Source organism: Prorops nasuta, unplaced genomic scaffold (genome assembly GCF_024137725.1).
Source record: "Prorops nasuta isolate Cenicafe-Biocafe unplaced genomic scaffold, Cenicafe_Pnas_1.2 PNAS00004, whole genome shotgun sequence".
Classification (NCBI taxonomy): domain Eukaryota; kingdom Metazoa; phylum Arthropoda; class Insecta; order Hymenoptera; family Bethylidae; genus Prorops; species Prorops nasuta.
The window spans coordinates 6257789-6275919 of NW_027116801.1; the positions used below are offsets into that span (position 1 = coordinate 6257789).

An 18131-nucleotide genomic window follows, 5' to 3' on the forward strand; every position below is an offset into this window, starting at 1 on the left:
GAATTAAAATGGGAGAGGCTCGTTAATGATCGCTTTGAGAATATGCCGTAAGATCATCTGCAGGAAGGATCAGATAAAGACAGGAGGCTATTCTTCATGAAAGAATTGATCTATTTTATAGCATTTCATTTCAAGATAAAAGAAAAGGTGACTCTTATAATTATAACAAACACGTCGTCAATTACGAAGAAAGTTCATACACGCACACACAAAGTACACGCACCAAACCACTCGAGTCTCGTGCTCCCACGCGAAGCTTTACCATTTCTCGCTGCATACTCGCACGAATACACACAATCAAACCACAAATCTCGCCTAGCCTCGCTCATCTCCGCTCTCTCGCTAGTTGGCCTCTCAAGGAGCCTTCCAACGCCTCGCACGATCGATCCTCCCTCGTCATCCTCGCGTTAAGTTCCTTTTTTTTATCTCATCGTTAATAAACATTTTTCATTAATTATTCTTCCTTTTTCTTTTAAATATAAAACATACAAAATCATCATCGCCATCATCGTCGTCGTCGTTATTATAAATATTTTATTAATTATTTATTCATCCTTATTATTATTATTAATATTATTATTATTACAAAAGAAAAACAACGCTACACCGAACAGGGCTTAAATATACATATACATATATATGTATAGTATATACAATGTACGTATATAAACGTATATATGTATATCATATATTGCCACCCTCCAGTAACTTAACACAGAGACAGACAGACGGACAGACAGACAGACAGACAAACGATAAAATTTATTTATCTCTTTCTCTCGACTTTTTTTCTTTTCTCTTTTTTTGACTTTTTAATTTCTTTAGCTTCGCTCTGCCTCTATCGCATTTTCATCTCGTCTCTCACGCACGCATACTTTCATGAACATGGGCACACGCGGATGGTGGTCGGATATCCAAGTGGCGCCTTTTCTCCAGCGTTCCGAGGAGAGTAACGTGGTTTCAAAATTTAGATTTCTCACGTTAGATCTGGACTGTAGCGAGGGCTAGAAGTTGAGGAGGCGGTGGGGGGAGGGGAACACAAAGAGCAAAAGAGAGAAATAGTGATAGAGGGGTGGGGGGAGAGAAAGAGAGAGAGAGAGAGAGAGAGAGAGAGTGGCGTCCCATGGATATCCGCGCCAACTCCTCGGCCATTCGAATCGTGCCAAAGCGCAGAAAAATTGAATAGCAGACGCGCGGGAACACAGGCACACAAGTGTAATCTCTACGCACACTCTCACACCGCGTCGTTTTTCCACTGCAGGCTATCTCCAGCGTGAACACTTTGGAGGAGGTGGGTGTCGGGCTACTCGCTCGCCATTCTTTCCGCTAATATACATATATACTATATTAGAGAAAATAATTAGAAAAATGTAGAAAAATTCATAAAAATAGTAATAGTTACATAGTACAAATTACTTTTGGGCAATTATAATAGTACGATTGAAGGATAAGCGGGAAAGTACAGAGAATATTCGGGTGGTTGCTGTTGTACTTTCGCTTATCGAGAAATCGGATTGTTCGGTCGGAGCTGTTCTCGATCGTGAAGAGAGACCGCGCACGGGGTGCTGCAGCAGGCCGAAATTAAAAGATAGTTTTTCTACCAACGTAAGCTAATTTTATTTTAATGCCACGATGCTATAATATAGCCACCGCACCATTCCAATGTCTCTTCTCTCAGTCGTTCTGTGCTAACGAGAGGCACGTCATAAGAATATGCTGACATTCAACGATAATTGCGTGTATTTATAATAATAACTATATATATATATATGTATATATATGTGAGTGTGTCAAAAATAGAAAATAATTATTGCACCGTACAACGAAAGAACGAAGAAAATAAAAATATGCGTTTCATCGGAGAATCAAGCTACTTTCATGTATATTCGATCCAACAGCCAACAATAAGTTGTCTCGCGAGCGATGAAAATTCACTCCCGCCCAATTTTCATTCTTCCTCCAAACAAATCAGACGAGTAATTTTTCTATTTTTACCATTCGTCAAGGTTCCTCCCCACTCGTCGTAATTCATTAACATTTATAGACGATACATATCCAATAATATATATATATATATATATATATATATTGTTTATCGATATAATATATGGTTGAAAATTAAACGCATGGTGCAGACACGCATCTTGCATCAATCGTTAAGTTTCACCCATGTCCTTTGGCATTCGCTCTCTCGCATACACGAATCAGCTCTATATGTATATTTATAATAACAATATTCTGCGACGAAAAAATAAACTCTATATGTACTATTTCGCTAATTAAGCTACATTTACATTGCAAGGTTGCTGCTTGGTTAGTGCGGTGGCTTTTCCTACAATATTTATTCGCACGTAACGATTTCTCAGGGATCCATCCAATGCTCCTCTTCGACTCTTCCTCTCCTCTTCACCTGTTTTATTTGTGGACGAGCAGCGCGGCACGCTAAATCGATTATTGGCTCGAGTGCCAAGTTTTTCATAAAAAACCATATACGAACGTTCGCTAGACTCATTGATAATTGCTCGCAAATTCCAACGAGGCAGATGCTACGTGAAAATGAATAAGATCTTATTCTTATCTAATTTAGCTCTAAAAGGGATCTTTTAGAGCAATTTTCTATCATTCGTAGAAGAGCAGCGTGGAACGCTAAATCGATATTGGCTCAACGCCAGAGTTTAAAAATTGGAAAAAGGAAAAATATATATAAGAACGTTTTGCTACAGACTCATTGATAATTGCTCGCAAATTCCAACGAGGCAGATGCTACGCGAAAATGAATAAATTCTCATTCTTATCTAATCTAGCTCGCGAAGAGCGCTTCTAAGCGCGACCTCGACTACAAAATTTTTGCAAAGTACTCGAAAGGCCGCGTTAGATTCTTTCAATGCACCACCGATCGTACTAATATTTATCGTTATAAGAAAAATTGCACTATTTTTTCGACCCGATAGAAATACTATATAAGATGGAGCCAGTAAAATGACAACTCCAGAAATATATAGGTAATACTGCAGATAGGTTTCAAGTAGATTTTTTAGATTATCAAGTTGGGTCTGAGCTTAGATTTTAATCGTCTCTTATATGAAATATTTAATTTTTAAAACTTACGGTAGAACAGTGCGACTATTCGAACTCGAAAGCTACAAAGCGATCGTCTCTTCTTGGAAAAAAAAACGAACAAACAACAAAAATAAGAAAAGTCTTTGACGAGAAGCTATAAGTTATATTTTAGCTATGCTATATAGACCAGCTTCATCATCCCCGTCGAGTATCCGTTTGGAATCTGTAAATGCTCTCGATTGACGGTGCGTACAAAAATGATGAGTATAAAATAATGATGCTAATTCGATTATTACTTCTCTTTTTTGTGTTTTTCTCTCATTTTTCATTCTTTTGGTTGGAAACTTTCTGCCTACGTTCAGCTTTTTCCCCTTCACATTCTCTCTCTCTCTCGCTCTTGCTCTTGCTCTTTCTAATGAAAAATTAGAACGGCCGAAAAAACGACGCCACAATTCCACAAAATATTTATACCATTAGATTCTTCCTTCCCCCTTTTGTATTTTCAATAACAAGTTCAAAGTTAAGAAAAGGCAAGCTGCATATGAATTATAAACATTAAATCTTAACCGTATTAAATATATATATGTATATATATACTAGAGAATAGTCAAATTCAGACTGGTTGTTTAAAATTTCGAAAAAGCATGGTTCGATTTCGAACATTCTAAACCCTTCTTTCAAGGTCTAATAAAACTTGGTTTATCTACGGTTTTTTCATAAACTCGTTATCGCTTAAGTAATATCGTCGAAAAGGACTAATAGACATTCTACCGAGTTTTGCAACGACGTCATTCTCGTTTTCCTACAAATTCTTAATCTACAGATTTTCCGAGTCTCCCTATGCCGCATATGAGCGCTAAAACAAGAATATTATATATATATATATAGACTAAATCTTCATTACATGAAAAAGAAAGAAAAAATCTACAGTCTTAGAGGCAACTTTATCGAACGTATAGGATAAAATAGTGTTTATGTGTGTGTTTGTATGTGTGTGTGTGCGGGAGTGTCGCGTAGACGTGTATTACAAATATACGTGTGTATGTGTGTATTTGGAAAAAAATCTATATAAAAAAAATATTGCGTTGTCTTCTCGCAGCTTAGGAGAGATTTATAGAATAAAATGTATGCACGGTCCTGCTGGCTTTTCGCACCGCAGGACGGTGTAAATACTTTGAATATCACTCATTATTAACAGCTTAAATTGAATGACACATTTTTAGAAAAAGGTAAAAAATCACCGACCTAACCTATCCCCTTTTTTTACGCACTCTCGCAGTATTCAAAAGCCGATTCGTCCAATTTTGCTGAAAAAAATTCATCCAGCATAGACTCTATACCAACTCGATATCTCTGCCTTCTCAATGATTTTGACACGTCGTTACATACTTTGAGATCTCTGGATAGATAATTACGAAAATATTTAATGTACGAAAGAAGGCTGTTTAGATTATTCTTTTGATCCCCTCGGCCGCGTCGCTCGCTCGCACACACTCTTTCGTATTCCTCAACATTTTTCCTCTCTCTCTCATATGTGTTTGCCTACTATAATATAACATTCCTCGAAGAAACGTTGACGCCCATGAACTGCTAAAATAGTACGTTAATAAAAGTTATGCTACAATATGTATCTGGACCGACCAATCGACTGGCTAGCATGAAAATTAATCGACTGGCCGGCCGTTCAAAATTTACTACAAACGCTTCGCGTAACGCGTGTCCTCCTCTCGCGAGTGTTTATATTTATTATTATGTACTCTCTTCTTTTCAGCCCCCCCCCTCCCCCTCCCCCTCCACCACTTGTTTATCTTCCCCCTCGCCAAGCACTGAATACACACTAACGCTATTTAAGAGATATTATTTAGAAAAGGAACGGTACAAAAGACTGTAGGAGCAAATTGGCTAGTAACAGCTAGTCGCTAAATTCGCGTCTAGCAAATCTTTGTAATCTTCTTCATCTCCTCTTTGCTGTCGAGTTTATACCCTATCAATATCGACGCTAAGCTAACTACTAATTGTAAGAGTAATTATAATAAAACAGTTATCTCTCCACGTCTTCTCCTATAATTACAAAATTCGGAACTACCCTCGAAAAATTTACAGTGGATTATATAAAAACACAGAAGTCATAGCTCCGCTTTATCGGAATCAAAGAACAATCATAATTCGAGTGTCGCTTAATCGGTGTGCATTGATTTTCCTGTGTGTGTTAATGTGTGTGTTGTGTCGATCTTGTCCGATCGTCAAAAATTATGCATCGTAACCTCTCTTTCTTTGTCTTTCGTTACCCTGTCAAGCACACACACACGCATTCATTTCATCCACGTTATACTATGTAAAGTATAATAAAAGCATTAAGAGAAAATTGCAGGAACCAAGGGACGAGAAGGGACGTGCGATTATGAAAGATCAACTGGGATTTGAGATGTGTCCGTGTCTAAATGTTTCAGTGTATGAATAAAGTGTAAAAGCGTCTTGTTCAGAGCGCGTCGCGTCTCCCTCCTTCCATTTTTGTTTGACTAGTGGTTCTGGGTAAAACGCGATTCGACCCACCTTCCTTAATCCCCCCCTCCCCCCTCCCCACTCGTTCGCTCTTCGAGATGTGCGATATACATTGTATAGCTCCGAGTCGAATCGCGTTTTCACCGTAGCTTTATGATACACTCGTATGTACTATGTCTATATATCAACAAACTATATTCGATTACCGTCCTGCTTTAAAAAAATAAAAGCCTATTCCGATTTCTTTCCCATCCCGTACAGCTTAAAAACATTGCACTGCTCCCAGCTGCTCCTTATAGCTTGTACAGCTCGTCTCACCATACTTTTTTAACCTTAAATTTTAATCGATAGCCTATACTTACTCGTAAATTTCAAACGTCGAATCAACGACACCCGAAAGTTTGCGTTCGTCACGAGAAAATTCAGCCAACGCCAAATCAAATGCTTAGACGTACTTTCTCGGATCGTATTTGCTCCGTGTTTACCAAACTAGTGTGAGAATATCTAGTAGAGTATGTATATCCATGCTATTAGTGTTACTCATGGACACTTGGTATTTTCGTTGACCTTTCTTCGTGTACGTATATGTATGTACAGTTACGCACATTCTCACTTGATTAGATTTCTGTTGGCACGCACACGGAGCGAATAGAATTTTTTCGACGCAAAGTATCGATTGACAACGAAGCAGTACTAATCGATTGTCCTTTTAAAATTATTACATTTCGTGAGTGTTTCCTTGTTTGTGTGTGCATGTGTACATAGCTTCTTTGGTAAACGTGGAAATCACGAAAATGACGACTTGACGATAAAATTGTAAAGTATAATAAACGTAGAAAGGAATCTCGCGATGGAGAAACCAACCTATATATATATATATATATTGAATTTTTGCAGTATCGTGAAATGGATTTTACCTCGACTCGTTCTCCGCTTTTCCTCCGGACAGCGTAGCTAGCTCCAAGTGATCTTTAGTGGCGGTATACACAGGCATACGAAGAAAAATTGCTCTACGACACGAGATACACAAGAGTAATAACCTTTATTTAAAAAAATAAAAATAAATCAAAGTGTGTCCTCGGAAAACGATACATCGGAGGGTGAGCGAGAAGTGCGCGCGTAATAATATATATATATATATACATGCATACATATATATATGTATGTATAAATATATTTATATATGTATACATGTATAGGCTCAAGCGCCGGAGGTTTTCATTCAACTAAGGGGAGGGGGGGGGGGGGTGAGCTCTGTTTACAACATTACTAGGAATCACTGAAACGAACAGTAGGATCCCTCGGGAGCAGGGCAGTAATGTGAATCTTGTAAGTTTCTTTTTGAAAATTGTTGTATGTATATTTGTCCTAGGACCACAAAATGAAACCTGGTCCTATACGTAAGTGTATGAGATCTTTGCTTGTATTCTCTTCCCGAGTATATCGCTATTGCTCGTTTCAGTATGAATTATATCCATGCACAGTGTCTTACTCCCCCTCAAGCATACGTAGAAACACACTATAGTTACATTCGTTCACGCAACTTCGCAAAAACTAAGGTAGGTATTCAGACAAGAATATAACAAACAGCGGTATAAAAAACTTTTCAACACTGAAAAATACAAATCTATCGTAAATGACTACAATTGTTACTCGTTTTCCCTTCATCATCGATCAATACGCCTCTCCGTGATTAAGCGTGTGCAAATTCGATTTATTTACGTTTAATGAACTAATAAGCTTCCACGGCGGCCAATCATATATATGTCTAGAGCGAAAACTCATTTGCACGCTATGTTGCGCTAGTGTCGCAACGCGCAACGCTATAGCATCTAATTGCAATTATATCCGTTTTTCTCGAAAATCTCTCACAATATATTAGATATTTTAATCATTATTATCAATTATATATTAGTACTCGATTGTATATACACGTATACGTATATACGTGTATAGACAGTACCTCTTCTTTTTATATTTATATATATATATATATATATATATATATGTATAATTGTCATTATCACACAAATTACAAAGGAGGTGAAGAATCACACCTAATATATTATTATTATTAACTGTTGTTGTTACTCTCTGCTACTGGCGGCTTTGAAACGGTGTAATAAAGTAATTACCGGGGCGTCCTGAATAATATCAGTAGTGTAACAACGTGTATGTGTATGTATTTTTCGTGGCAGAGGGGGGATGGGGGGGAGAAAAAAATCTATCCTATCTCTCTCTCTTTCTCTCTCTCCCTTTCTCACACTCTCTCACTCTCATTCTCTCCGTAGTCTAACTACATATAGTATATATCTATCTTGTGTGATGTTCTCCGAGGTTAGGTCTCTCTCTCTATAAGGTATACTATACATAATCATATTTGGAAAATTGCACGAATAAAAGGTCTCGAAGGAGAAACTATAAGAGCATGAAGAAAAAATACACAGAGATGTTAGTATAGTTTGAGTTAAATACAAAGAGCGCGAGATTTTCTCGAGGAACTATAGTATGTCGATTCTAATATGAAAGCATATTCCGTATTATATTATTAGGGCTGGTAGAAGCATCTGAGAAAAATTAGCCGAAGATTGCAGTAAATTGCCAACTGTCAAGTGATATGTCGAAGATTTTGCATGTACTTATAGGCTCAGCTGCAAAATACTCGCGAGAAAAGCAGCAGCCGAGGTATTGGCATGGATTCATTCGGACATTGTGTTGTAGTACAGGCTAGAAGAGAGCAGACACACGTTTGCTGTTTTGTTGCTTTCCGTTTGCCATTCCCAGCGCGCGCGCGCACGCACGCACGCGTTTTTCTTTGATTATTATCGCCGTAGAAACATTCGAATCGTTTAGCTTAGAAGTAGCTTTGACATTAATTAACATTACAGAGTAAGTGAGCATCGGTTACAGTACACTACGGGACATCTATTCATGTATTAATTTTCTTCCAATTTCCCACGTGACACGCTTAAATAGCTACCACAAAAATAAGTGTCTCCCGCAAGAGGTACACGATGTCGAGAGAGTTTGATTCACGTACGTACGAAAAACGATACCACGCTTAAAAATTTTCACAACCGACCCTTTCCTTATTTATTCGTCGGTCGGTATTAGCACACATTTATCAACTTTAAGAATTCGATACACAGTGATTTGAACATTTAGCTAGACACCCATATCCAAAAGACACGACCGTAGTTCCGAATGTGTGTTTCTTCCCATGTTTATATATATATATATATATATATATATATATATATATATATATATATAAATGTATGTGTGTGTTCTCGAGAGGCTCCAGATTACAGCGTTGCCATTTTGAAACGCGCGAGAGTCTCGTCGTGTGTGTGTGTGTGTGTGTGAGTGAGTGCGCGCGCGCGCGCGTGCGTGTGTGTATAATAAAATGTGACGTATGCCGATTGTGGGAAATTCCGAGATATTTAAACATTAGAAAAATTTGTCTAGAAAAATCGGTCTCGGTCCTCGTCCAAGTACTCGCTTGTCAAGTATCTGAACAACGCTACTCCCTATATAATATAATATATTATATATATGTGTATATCAATATATCAATATATATTTATATATAATTTTAACTATCAATTGATTTAGGTAAATTGGTACCTAGTAAAGTTTTGCTACAATTATATCGATTGATTAGTGTTCGTGTGCGGGTCTGCATGCGTGCGTGGGTATGTTTGCGTGTGGAGACATTTCGGGTCGTGTAAGTGTGCGCACGAGCAATGGTATATCCACGTGAAGCTACTGCATCGCTCGCGTGTGATGAAAATTTTCACCTAATACACGAAGCACGTGTTTACGTCACGCATCCTATAAGGAGAGCAACGTAAGAATACGCGGCTCCCATGTGTAAGTATACTATATTTATATGTATGTAATTATAAAGTTATCAGCGCACTCTGACGCCACGCGCGACAATTAATTTATTTATCTCCGCGCGCCACTCGAATCGCGTATATCGTTTGCTCGTCACAAGAAAACGCTGTTTCGTCATAAAATTGCACTAACTAATGCTTCGTTCCGACTCTCTCTCTCTCTCCCCCTGACTCTCCGACTCTCTCCAACTCTCTTTCTCTCTCTCTCTATACACACATCCATTTTCCTAATTTTAAAACGCCCCTGCTCTCTACGCGTCCCACGCACCCCGCGATTGACTACACAAAAATCCCATACTAACGAGAATTCTTGCACTCTTGTCCCAACCTATGTCCCAATCTATCTATATACTCCTGCCCACTATCTCCCTCTCCCTCTCTCTTCCTTTCTCTCTCTCTCTCTTTCTCTCTTTCTTGCTTATTATTACACTAGAAAAAAAATTGTCCAACTTTTCAAGTGCGTAAGAAAGGTTAATCGTTTTTAGAATATATCATCATAGCAACGAATAGAAAATTCAGTTTACGCTCGTTATATATATATATATATTAACTAATTTCATTTTACTTATTTATGTAGTACTTGTCTAGCTCCCAGGGAGTGAAAGTGTTTTTTCTCTTCACTTTTTCACTACGTCCCGCGCGCATGCGCGAATCAACGACCGTTAACGGTCGTCCGCATTTAAAAAATCCTCTCGCGTCAATGAATAAACAAGAAGAAAACGAAGGAAAAAGAAACACACACACAGTTATACTATTGAAACAAGGTTTGTGGGCAGATGCGCCGCGACTAGCAAGACACTACGACATTACTCGTGCCTAATTTTCGAATCATCGTGGTGGCCTGCCTGGAGGCCACACAATATTCTACGGCGACAAGTATATATATTTACAAAAAGGAGTACCAAAAAAATATATATGTATATAATATATAGATCGTGGAGATTACTTTTGTCCCATTATTATTCTCGCTATACGTGTATTCGTGTCAATGTACGTGTGCTTGTGTGGGAGTGTGTACTATGGAGGCCTTCCAATTAAGCCGAAAATGAGCAAAACTGCGTTCAGCAGAAATTATAGCAATTGCAGCCAGCTACGTCCACTTCCGGTTTAATTGGAAAACTTCCTATATATATTATATATATATATCAATATACTATTATAGATCGTATTCTCGGGTTTTTCTGTCTTTTTCTTAACAGCGTATCTCAAGCTTTACGCGAACAAGTTTATTGTAAAACTGTGTTACTTATTTAGAATACGCATATTAATGCAGAACCAGCTTCGAGCACGATGCTTCGCGTCGCGATCTCTCCGTCCTCTCTATGTATATATACATACATATATATATATATATATATATAGACAGCAGGGAAAATCGAATCTCGCGTGCACGGAGGAGCGTACACAACGAAGCACAAGCAGCATCGGTCGAATGGTAGAAAAGCGCAAAAGCTGACACGTATCATAATTCGCGTGACTTTACAGACTATTTTACAATAAACTTTGGTAAAAAAAAAGGAGAGAAAAAAAACCAGCAAAGTATGACACCGTCGAGAAATTGGTACCCCCGATGGAAATAAGAGATGGAACAAGTTGAAAATTTGTCTGTTCTGTGTGTGTTTGTGTGTGCATGCATGCTTATACGTACTCTTCTACCTTTTCTCAAGGGATCGAAAATTTGTCGCGAGCCGAACGTGTGTGGGAAGCGCGCTTCTTAAAATTAACACGACGGACCCGAATCATTGCTTTGCGGGGGTTGCATAAAAACATTCTAGTCGCGCGGTCGAGATTTTCTTTTGGAAGTAGCCGCCTCGTTGAGGGCGCGGTACCTCTCGATTCATAAAAAGTACACCTAACGAGAAAAGTCGAACGATTAAGAAATGCGACACCTCGACCTATGCTAATGCTGATTGTTTGTTTGGTTAATGAAGGATCGGTATATGTATTTACAAGAGCGTTCGTGCAACTCTATATATATACATATATATTTATATATATATAAGATTCTCTCCAGGTGAATATCGACCCCTCGCACAAGCACTGGTTACGAAAATCTTTAGCCAAACTTTGAACTTTCAACCTTTCCCAAAATACTTCCACGAGGTCTAAATATAGATAGGACTAAAATAACGATTATTAATCAACAAAAAATTAAAGAGAAGAAAAAACAACATGAAAACTCTATATTTGCACGATAATATTTACAATCCACTAATACTTTAGAAAAATGGACTATAACATCCTAACGAAGAACGAATAAAATTAGACTAGTGATTATTCTAAGGCCTTGTTGAATCAAGATACATACTGCTTGGTATGTACTTCGTAGGGCTAGTTGAAGAGAAATGGATTTTTGTCTCATGTCAGGTGGGCTGAGGTCTCGAGTCGCTCGGACACCCTCGTGGTCCGAGCGATGCTTCAGAGCAGAGATCAAAGAGCATATATAAGAGGATCAGCTCTCCCGACGTACAAGGCTCCTCTAGACCGTTTATCAACATCTCGTGTCCCAGAGCCCGCGCTTCCTTCTTCACCCATCTTCTTCTTGCTACTTTTCCTACTCGTCTCACTCCAATAAGCTACGAAAATCGGTAAAAAAATTCATTCTCCCCCCACCCCAATTTTTCTCTTCCCTATGGAGAATCAACGACTCGTTTCTCACGCCAAACAATACATTGCACCTATAACACTTTACTCTACAAGTCCTTACACCTAGAGACTCTCTCGGATATAGAGAATTACCTAATACACACAGCGATTTCGAACCTCGATTATTATTATTATTATTATTGTTTTTTTTCTTTAATAATAATCTCTCAGAAAATCGCCGATTCTCCTGGAAAACTTTTTCTAAACACATCCAGCTCTCGGCTGGTTCTTCGTCCACTCTGATTTTTCTCACGCTACCTTCTCGATTCGACTTAAATCAGGTACTCGCTTTTCTCACCGTTTATACACGCAATTACGTATAAACGGTTATGCCAATTGATGAATCTCACTGATACGAGGCTGAATCACAGCTTCCGCTAAACTTTCAATGCCCAATGAGAGTGTTTTGGTTAAAATTCAGTGTGAAAGTCGAGGAAACCGTGTAGCAGCAGTAATCCGATCAGAAATGTTAAGATTTCTGGTTAATTTTGGGATATTGGCGATGGTTCTTTTCTGGTAATCGCCATTTGTCTCTGTCGTTACGCGTTAACTAAATACTCGGTTCAAAACTACCAATTAATAAAATTCAATTAAAATCGAAACACGCTCTTCCTTGGACGACGAACTCAACCTTACGTTTCCTGACCCACTAAACGGGAAAGGAGTTTGTTTGGTGGAGCTCTCCACGAACTTAGGAAGGAATCACGTTTCTTTCGTTGGATTGTAACGTAAAAAGAATCTCTGAGAATAGTAAAATAGAATCGAAATTTGTTATATAAGATGTTTTGGTAAAAATAGTTGCAGGTCGCTTGAAATAACTTTCCATTAAAAATTGTTATTTGTACTGCACGCATGTAATAGATCTGGCCATTGAGCTATCATTTTCCAAAACCCACGATACCATAAGAGATTTATGGTTCTCCAAGTTACAAAAGAGCTTTTTTCTAAACCATTATTTTTTCTGGTTCTTATACGCGTATGCTTCTCATTTTATAAACTTGCAGTTTATGAGCTTGAGAGAATACAATAAATTGCCAAGAGATTTTCTTTGGAATACAGAAATAGTAACCCCTCACCAACATCCTAATTGACGAATCAAAAATGATGTTACTAGTAAATCGGAGTGCATATTCTGTTAGACGAAAGCCATCTGGAATTTTAACTCTATGACCAGAGTCTTTTGGTGAACAACATTCTGTACAATTAAAAGACGAAAATTTCAAGAGTGACAAAAAAGGCCTCCCACAAGATCTATCTGCAAATTATCGAGGAATACAAGGATGAAATCGAAAGCACGACAACATGACCAACTATCGTTGTTGTGTGGATATAGAAATATATACACTTCGGTCCCATGTAACTTCCAATGGGCAATTGCTCGAAGAAATTGAATAACCCTGAAGAGACATTTCTCGAATACTTAAACACGAAAGACGCCATACATCTTCACAGATGGAAGCGAAATTTCGCGTGTTGACAACGCAATTGCGGGGTCAGCCTGCATCTGCCTAAAAGTCTGCTTTAGGAAAAGGTCAATGACCTAGCATCTATTTGTGCAGCGAAGAGCATAGCGATTAATGATGCATTTGAAGCAGGTCTATCCAACAACGATCAGAATTACAACGTCCTATACACACAGTCGTAAAATCCATCAAAGTCGATGCCACAATCAGCTCGAATGTTATAAAATGTAAAAAGGAAATTATTTAATTCCATCGGGCCAACTGTAACAAGTATTCGATCAGATTGTATATTGGATACCTGCTGAAATGGGTATCACAGGGAGCGAGGCTACAGTAATATCCGGCAAGAAGCCGTCCGCAGCGACGACATAAACATCCAACGAGTGTCGTTTATGGATTCAAGAGAAGTCTCGAAGAATCTCGCATAGTGATCAGCAGTTGGAACAATCGCGACATTAGGCCTTATCGAGGGGTAAAGCTATTTGAAGGAGTGCTACTCGAAGGTGAGGAAACCTTGGTTCCTGGACCATGGCTCTACCAGAGAATGCATCGTAACAATCAACAGATGCAGGGCTGACCACTACAGCCTCGAGGCCTCTCTAGCACGCATGAAAATAATTAATGACGAACTGTATATGTGGTAGGGCTCCTGATACTCTGGACCATGTTCCATGGCAATGCAACCTGTACTCCCCACAGAGGTCATGCACATGATTGGAAACTCCAGAAATTGATTATTAATCGACCGATAGAAACCAGCAGCCTTATATAGCTAAGCCCAAGATACAAGCCTGCCGGATACTTCATACCTTTTATAAGGAATGCAACATAAAGATTTAATACACAAAAATAGAAATATATAGCTAAAACAATTTGTAACTACTAAAGGTGTACTGTCTAAACTGTTTAAAAGGGCAAATTAATAAAGAGGAAAAAATACTCGGTTATCGGTACTTGGTACAAAACAGGCGCTTTTAGCGACAGATAGGTATGTTTGTTATGTGTGTGTGTGTGTGTGTGTATTGGGCATGCGATCGCTCGTGTGTTTGTAAGTGTAACGTATAGTACTATCGATATACTGAAAATCCACGTGTTCTTCATCCGTTGTCTTCCGCTTCCGGTTGCCCAGCGTCCCTCGAAGTGGCAAAAACTGTTGACTGATGTGGTACTGGCGAAGTTTCGGCTAACCGATGACTCTTCCAGCCAGTAGTGACGTCTTTCACAAGTATAGTGATGGGGTAGCAATAGTGATGGTTATAGTAGAGTAATAGTGTGGTAGTAGTAGTAGTAGTAGAAGTAGAAGTAGAGTAATAGTAGTAGTGGTAATAGTAATAGTAGTAGTAGTAGAGTAATAGTAATAGTAGTTATAGTAGAATAGTAAATTGTAGCAGAATAGTAGGGTAGTAATAGTAGAGTAGTGTTGATAGTGTCGAAACGAGCGGTTGTAGCAGTGACAGTAGTTTGTTGTTGTAGTCGGTAGATGAGTTTCAGTAATAAAGGGTGAGATGGGTGACTGTGGGACAGGGGTGTTTGTAAAAGTGGTAGTTAATTAGCTAGGGCTGCGAGATAATGAGGAAAATCGCAGGTGGGGTTAACACCAACGGAAAGGCACGGCCCGTGGTCGATCCGCACCCTCCTTCACCAGCGGTTTGTGGAACTCCCGTCCTGGCCGAGAGTGGATCGTTGCCCAGCAATGCTCGCAGTAGTACTACGCAAGAGAAAAGGCCATCAATTTCACAAAAGTCCTCGACCAAAGCGTACTTTAATAATCCTAGCTCTCTCGATCTCTCGCCTTGCGCTAGTTTCGCCTCGATGGATGGAGAGTGACGTACCTGAAGGCAAGTGACATTGGCGCAGAAGAAAGGAGCAAATTTGCCTCCACAGCGCTGTCCCTGGCACTCGTCGCACATTTGATCGTCCAGAACGTAGGGTTTCACCTCGACCTTGACAAATTCAAATAAACTCGATTACGCAATGTATAAAATATTAATCAAAATATAAATACACTTGTATAATGATACGACACGTGAGTATTTTCTTTGACCCATCCTCAAGGTCACTACTCGAAGAACCTTGTCACATATACATAACAATAATAAAGAGAAGAAATTGATTCGTGCAAAAGGTTCAACGAGGAAATATTCTCAGTAGTGGTAGTAGTAGTAGTGGCGAGGTACTGTTAGAGCCAAATACTCAAGAGTGACTAAGATTCGCGAACCTCTCTCTCTCTCTCTCTCTCACTCCAGAGTAATTACCCTTTTGTCAATGTCGCCATGCTGGAGCTGCACGAATCTCGCAGAGATGGCAGCGATGTAGCTTTGCTGATTGCTGAAGGCTACCCTTCCCGCGCCTTTTGGGTATTTCAGCTCTGGATCCGTATCGATCCCAGCGTAGCATACGCCACCGTAGAGTCGATCCATGATCATTGCCAGTTCAACGGCCTTGAGTGGTCTTGGTACACCGCCGACGAAGACGGTCTTCCTCGGATCGAGCGGCATCGAGGCGTCCAGGACGAAATCCGCGTCGCTCAGTCGCCAAGGTCGTATCTGTACCGGCTTGTCCTTGATCGTTGGCGAGCTCACGCACAGATATAGCTTATCCTCATCCTGAATGCAGGCGTCGATCAACTGTTGCACCGAGCCTTCATCCTGAAAATGCAATTACTCTTAGCGCCATTGAGATCGGAACATTTATACTATATATATATATATATATATATAGCTGCATAAACCTACTACTACTATTACTACTATATATACACGCTACCTGGAATAATAGAAAGGCATAGCCTTTTGGCGGAAAGTAAGACTTGCTCTCTGCTTTGTGTGGCCAATCGACGACTAGCGGACCGAAACGTCGAAAGCTAGCAGTGATTTCGTCTGGAAGAAGAAAATTCTCGTGTAAATAGCTTTGATAGAGACAATTGGAGAAGAAAAAGATAGAAAGATAGAAAGATAGAAAGAGAGAGAGAGAGAGAGTAAAAAGAGTGAAATGGAAAAAGAGGAAAATGGCGGACGTACCTTCGTCAATGTCAGGGGGCAAACCACCGACGAAGACTTTCCTGGAGAACCGTTCTCCAGTTTCACTGCCTTGACTGTGAGGGCTGCTGCGACTCGGCGATGAGAGTGGAGCTGCCTGTGACGCAGTCATTCCACCACCTACACCGACATTCACGCCGACTCCTACGTTTTCCAATTGACTAGCAGCGTTCGCATCCTCCAGCAGATTTCCACCTTGCTCGTCGAGGCTCGGGAAGAACGGGGACTTGCCTGTTGTACACAAACAAAAACCACTCTTTAATTCCTCTGGCACTTCTCACTCTTCTCTCCCTCGGACTCACTGTATCGCCTCTTCAGAGGAAATCTCGCTCTTCTTATGGTAGCAGCCATATTGATTTTTTTACTCCTTTGCGTGTGGCAATTATTGAGCAGCCAGCAGAGCAGTGAAATACCGCGCGTGGTTATCGTCTCTTTCTCTCGCGTTTCTCCTTGTCGTTAGGGGAAAACGGAACAAAAAAACTGCCAACCAACCAAGAGCAACGCCAGCCGACGGATTTTATTTTTCAGCTAAACAATCGAGAGCCGACAGTAGACATTTTGGCCGTGACGTCACGCGATTATGGTATACAAATTAAATGCGGTTGTGGGTGTGTGCATGCGTGTTTGTGTGCCGTTGTCGGCGCGATTTCGGGTGGGGGTGTAAGGGGGGAGGATAAGAGAGGGAGAGAGAGAAAAAAACACGTCTCTCGAATTCCCTCCTGTCGGTTCGTGTTTACTCGTCGACGTACAACAATGTTTACGTGTACTGCGACGGCGAAGCGGGGGAGGAGGCGGTGGCGGAGGAGGAGGAGGAGGAGGAGGAGGAGGAGGAGGAGGAGGAGGAGGAAATTCGCGAAGCGTCAAATTTGCATGCTAAAAATCATTTCCGGCGTTCCCTTTAAGAGAGGGGAAGTTGCAGTCTGCGAGATGGGGATACCGGTATAAAGGCTCCGCCATTTAAAAATCTACGGAGCGAAGATGCAACAAAGATTTGTTGCAACTCCGTAATTACAAGAGATGTCAAACTTTCGTACAGAACGTTTTATTTTTTTTGGAAGCCTCGTTTTCTCTTCGAAAAAGCTCCTGTGGAGAAAATTCTGATACTTTCCACATTCGGCTTTCAATCGATAAACAAACGTTTTCTTGCATGCGTGCTTTGGGACGTTTTGAGCGATTGACTGTATACATAATAAAGGGGGGAATCTGTCTATATTTATATATACTATTCCCATATTAATTGGGGGATATAAATAGTTGATCCGTGGACACACGGTTGCGCGCGTCTATGCGTGTGTGAGAGAGCTCGATCTGGAAGGACTCTAGTTGCGATATCGATTAGACGTTTCCCGGGTCGGGCCGGCCGATTCCCGGGTCTCGATTTCCCATCAATCATCCCCGACGAGCAGCCAAAGCCTGACGCAAAAATTCAGTCGATAAAACTCGACGATTGTAGGAATAAACGAAGAAAGAGAGAAATGTTGGGACGTAAGGAAAACGGCATGGCTCGTTTATATAATACTCTA

The 18131-nt window shown here is 40.0% G+C and overlaps 1 protein-coding gene across 1 annotated transcript in view; it reads right to left on the reverse strand.

The window, feature by feature from the left end:
* Positions 1 to 109: 109 nt before the first annotated feature.
* Positions 110 to 18131, reverse strand: part of orb2 — a 36088-nt gene continuing 18066 nt past the window's right edge. Inside the window, exons 4-8 of the mRNA XM_066726274.1 lie at positions 16591 to 16839; positions 16337 to 16449; positions 15826 to 16218; positions 15403 to 15513; positions 110 to 15278 (exon numbers count right to left, since the gene is read on the reverse strand). Of these exons, the coding sequence (XP_066582371.1) occupies positions 15162 to 15278; positions 15403 to 15513; positions 15826 to 16218; positions 16337 to 16449; positions 16591 to 16839 (983 nt within the window). The 3' untranslated portion in view covers positions 110 to 15161. The remainder of the gene's footprint in view (positions 15279 to 15402; positions 15514 to 15825; positions 16219 to 16336; positions 16450 to 16590; positions 16840 to 18131) is intronic.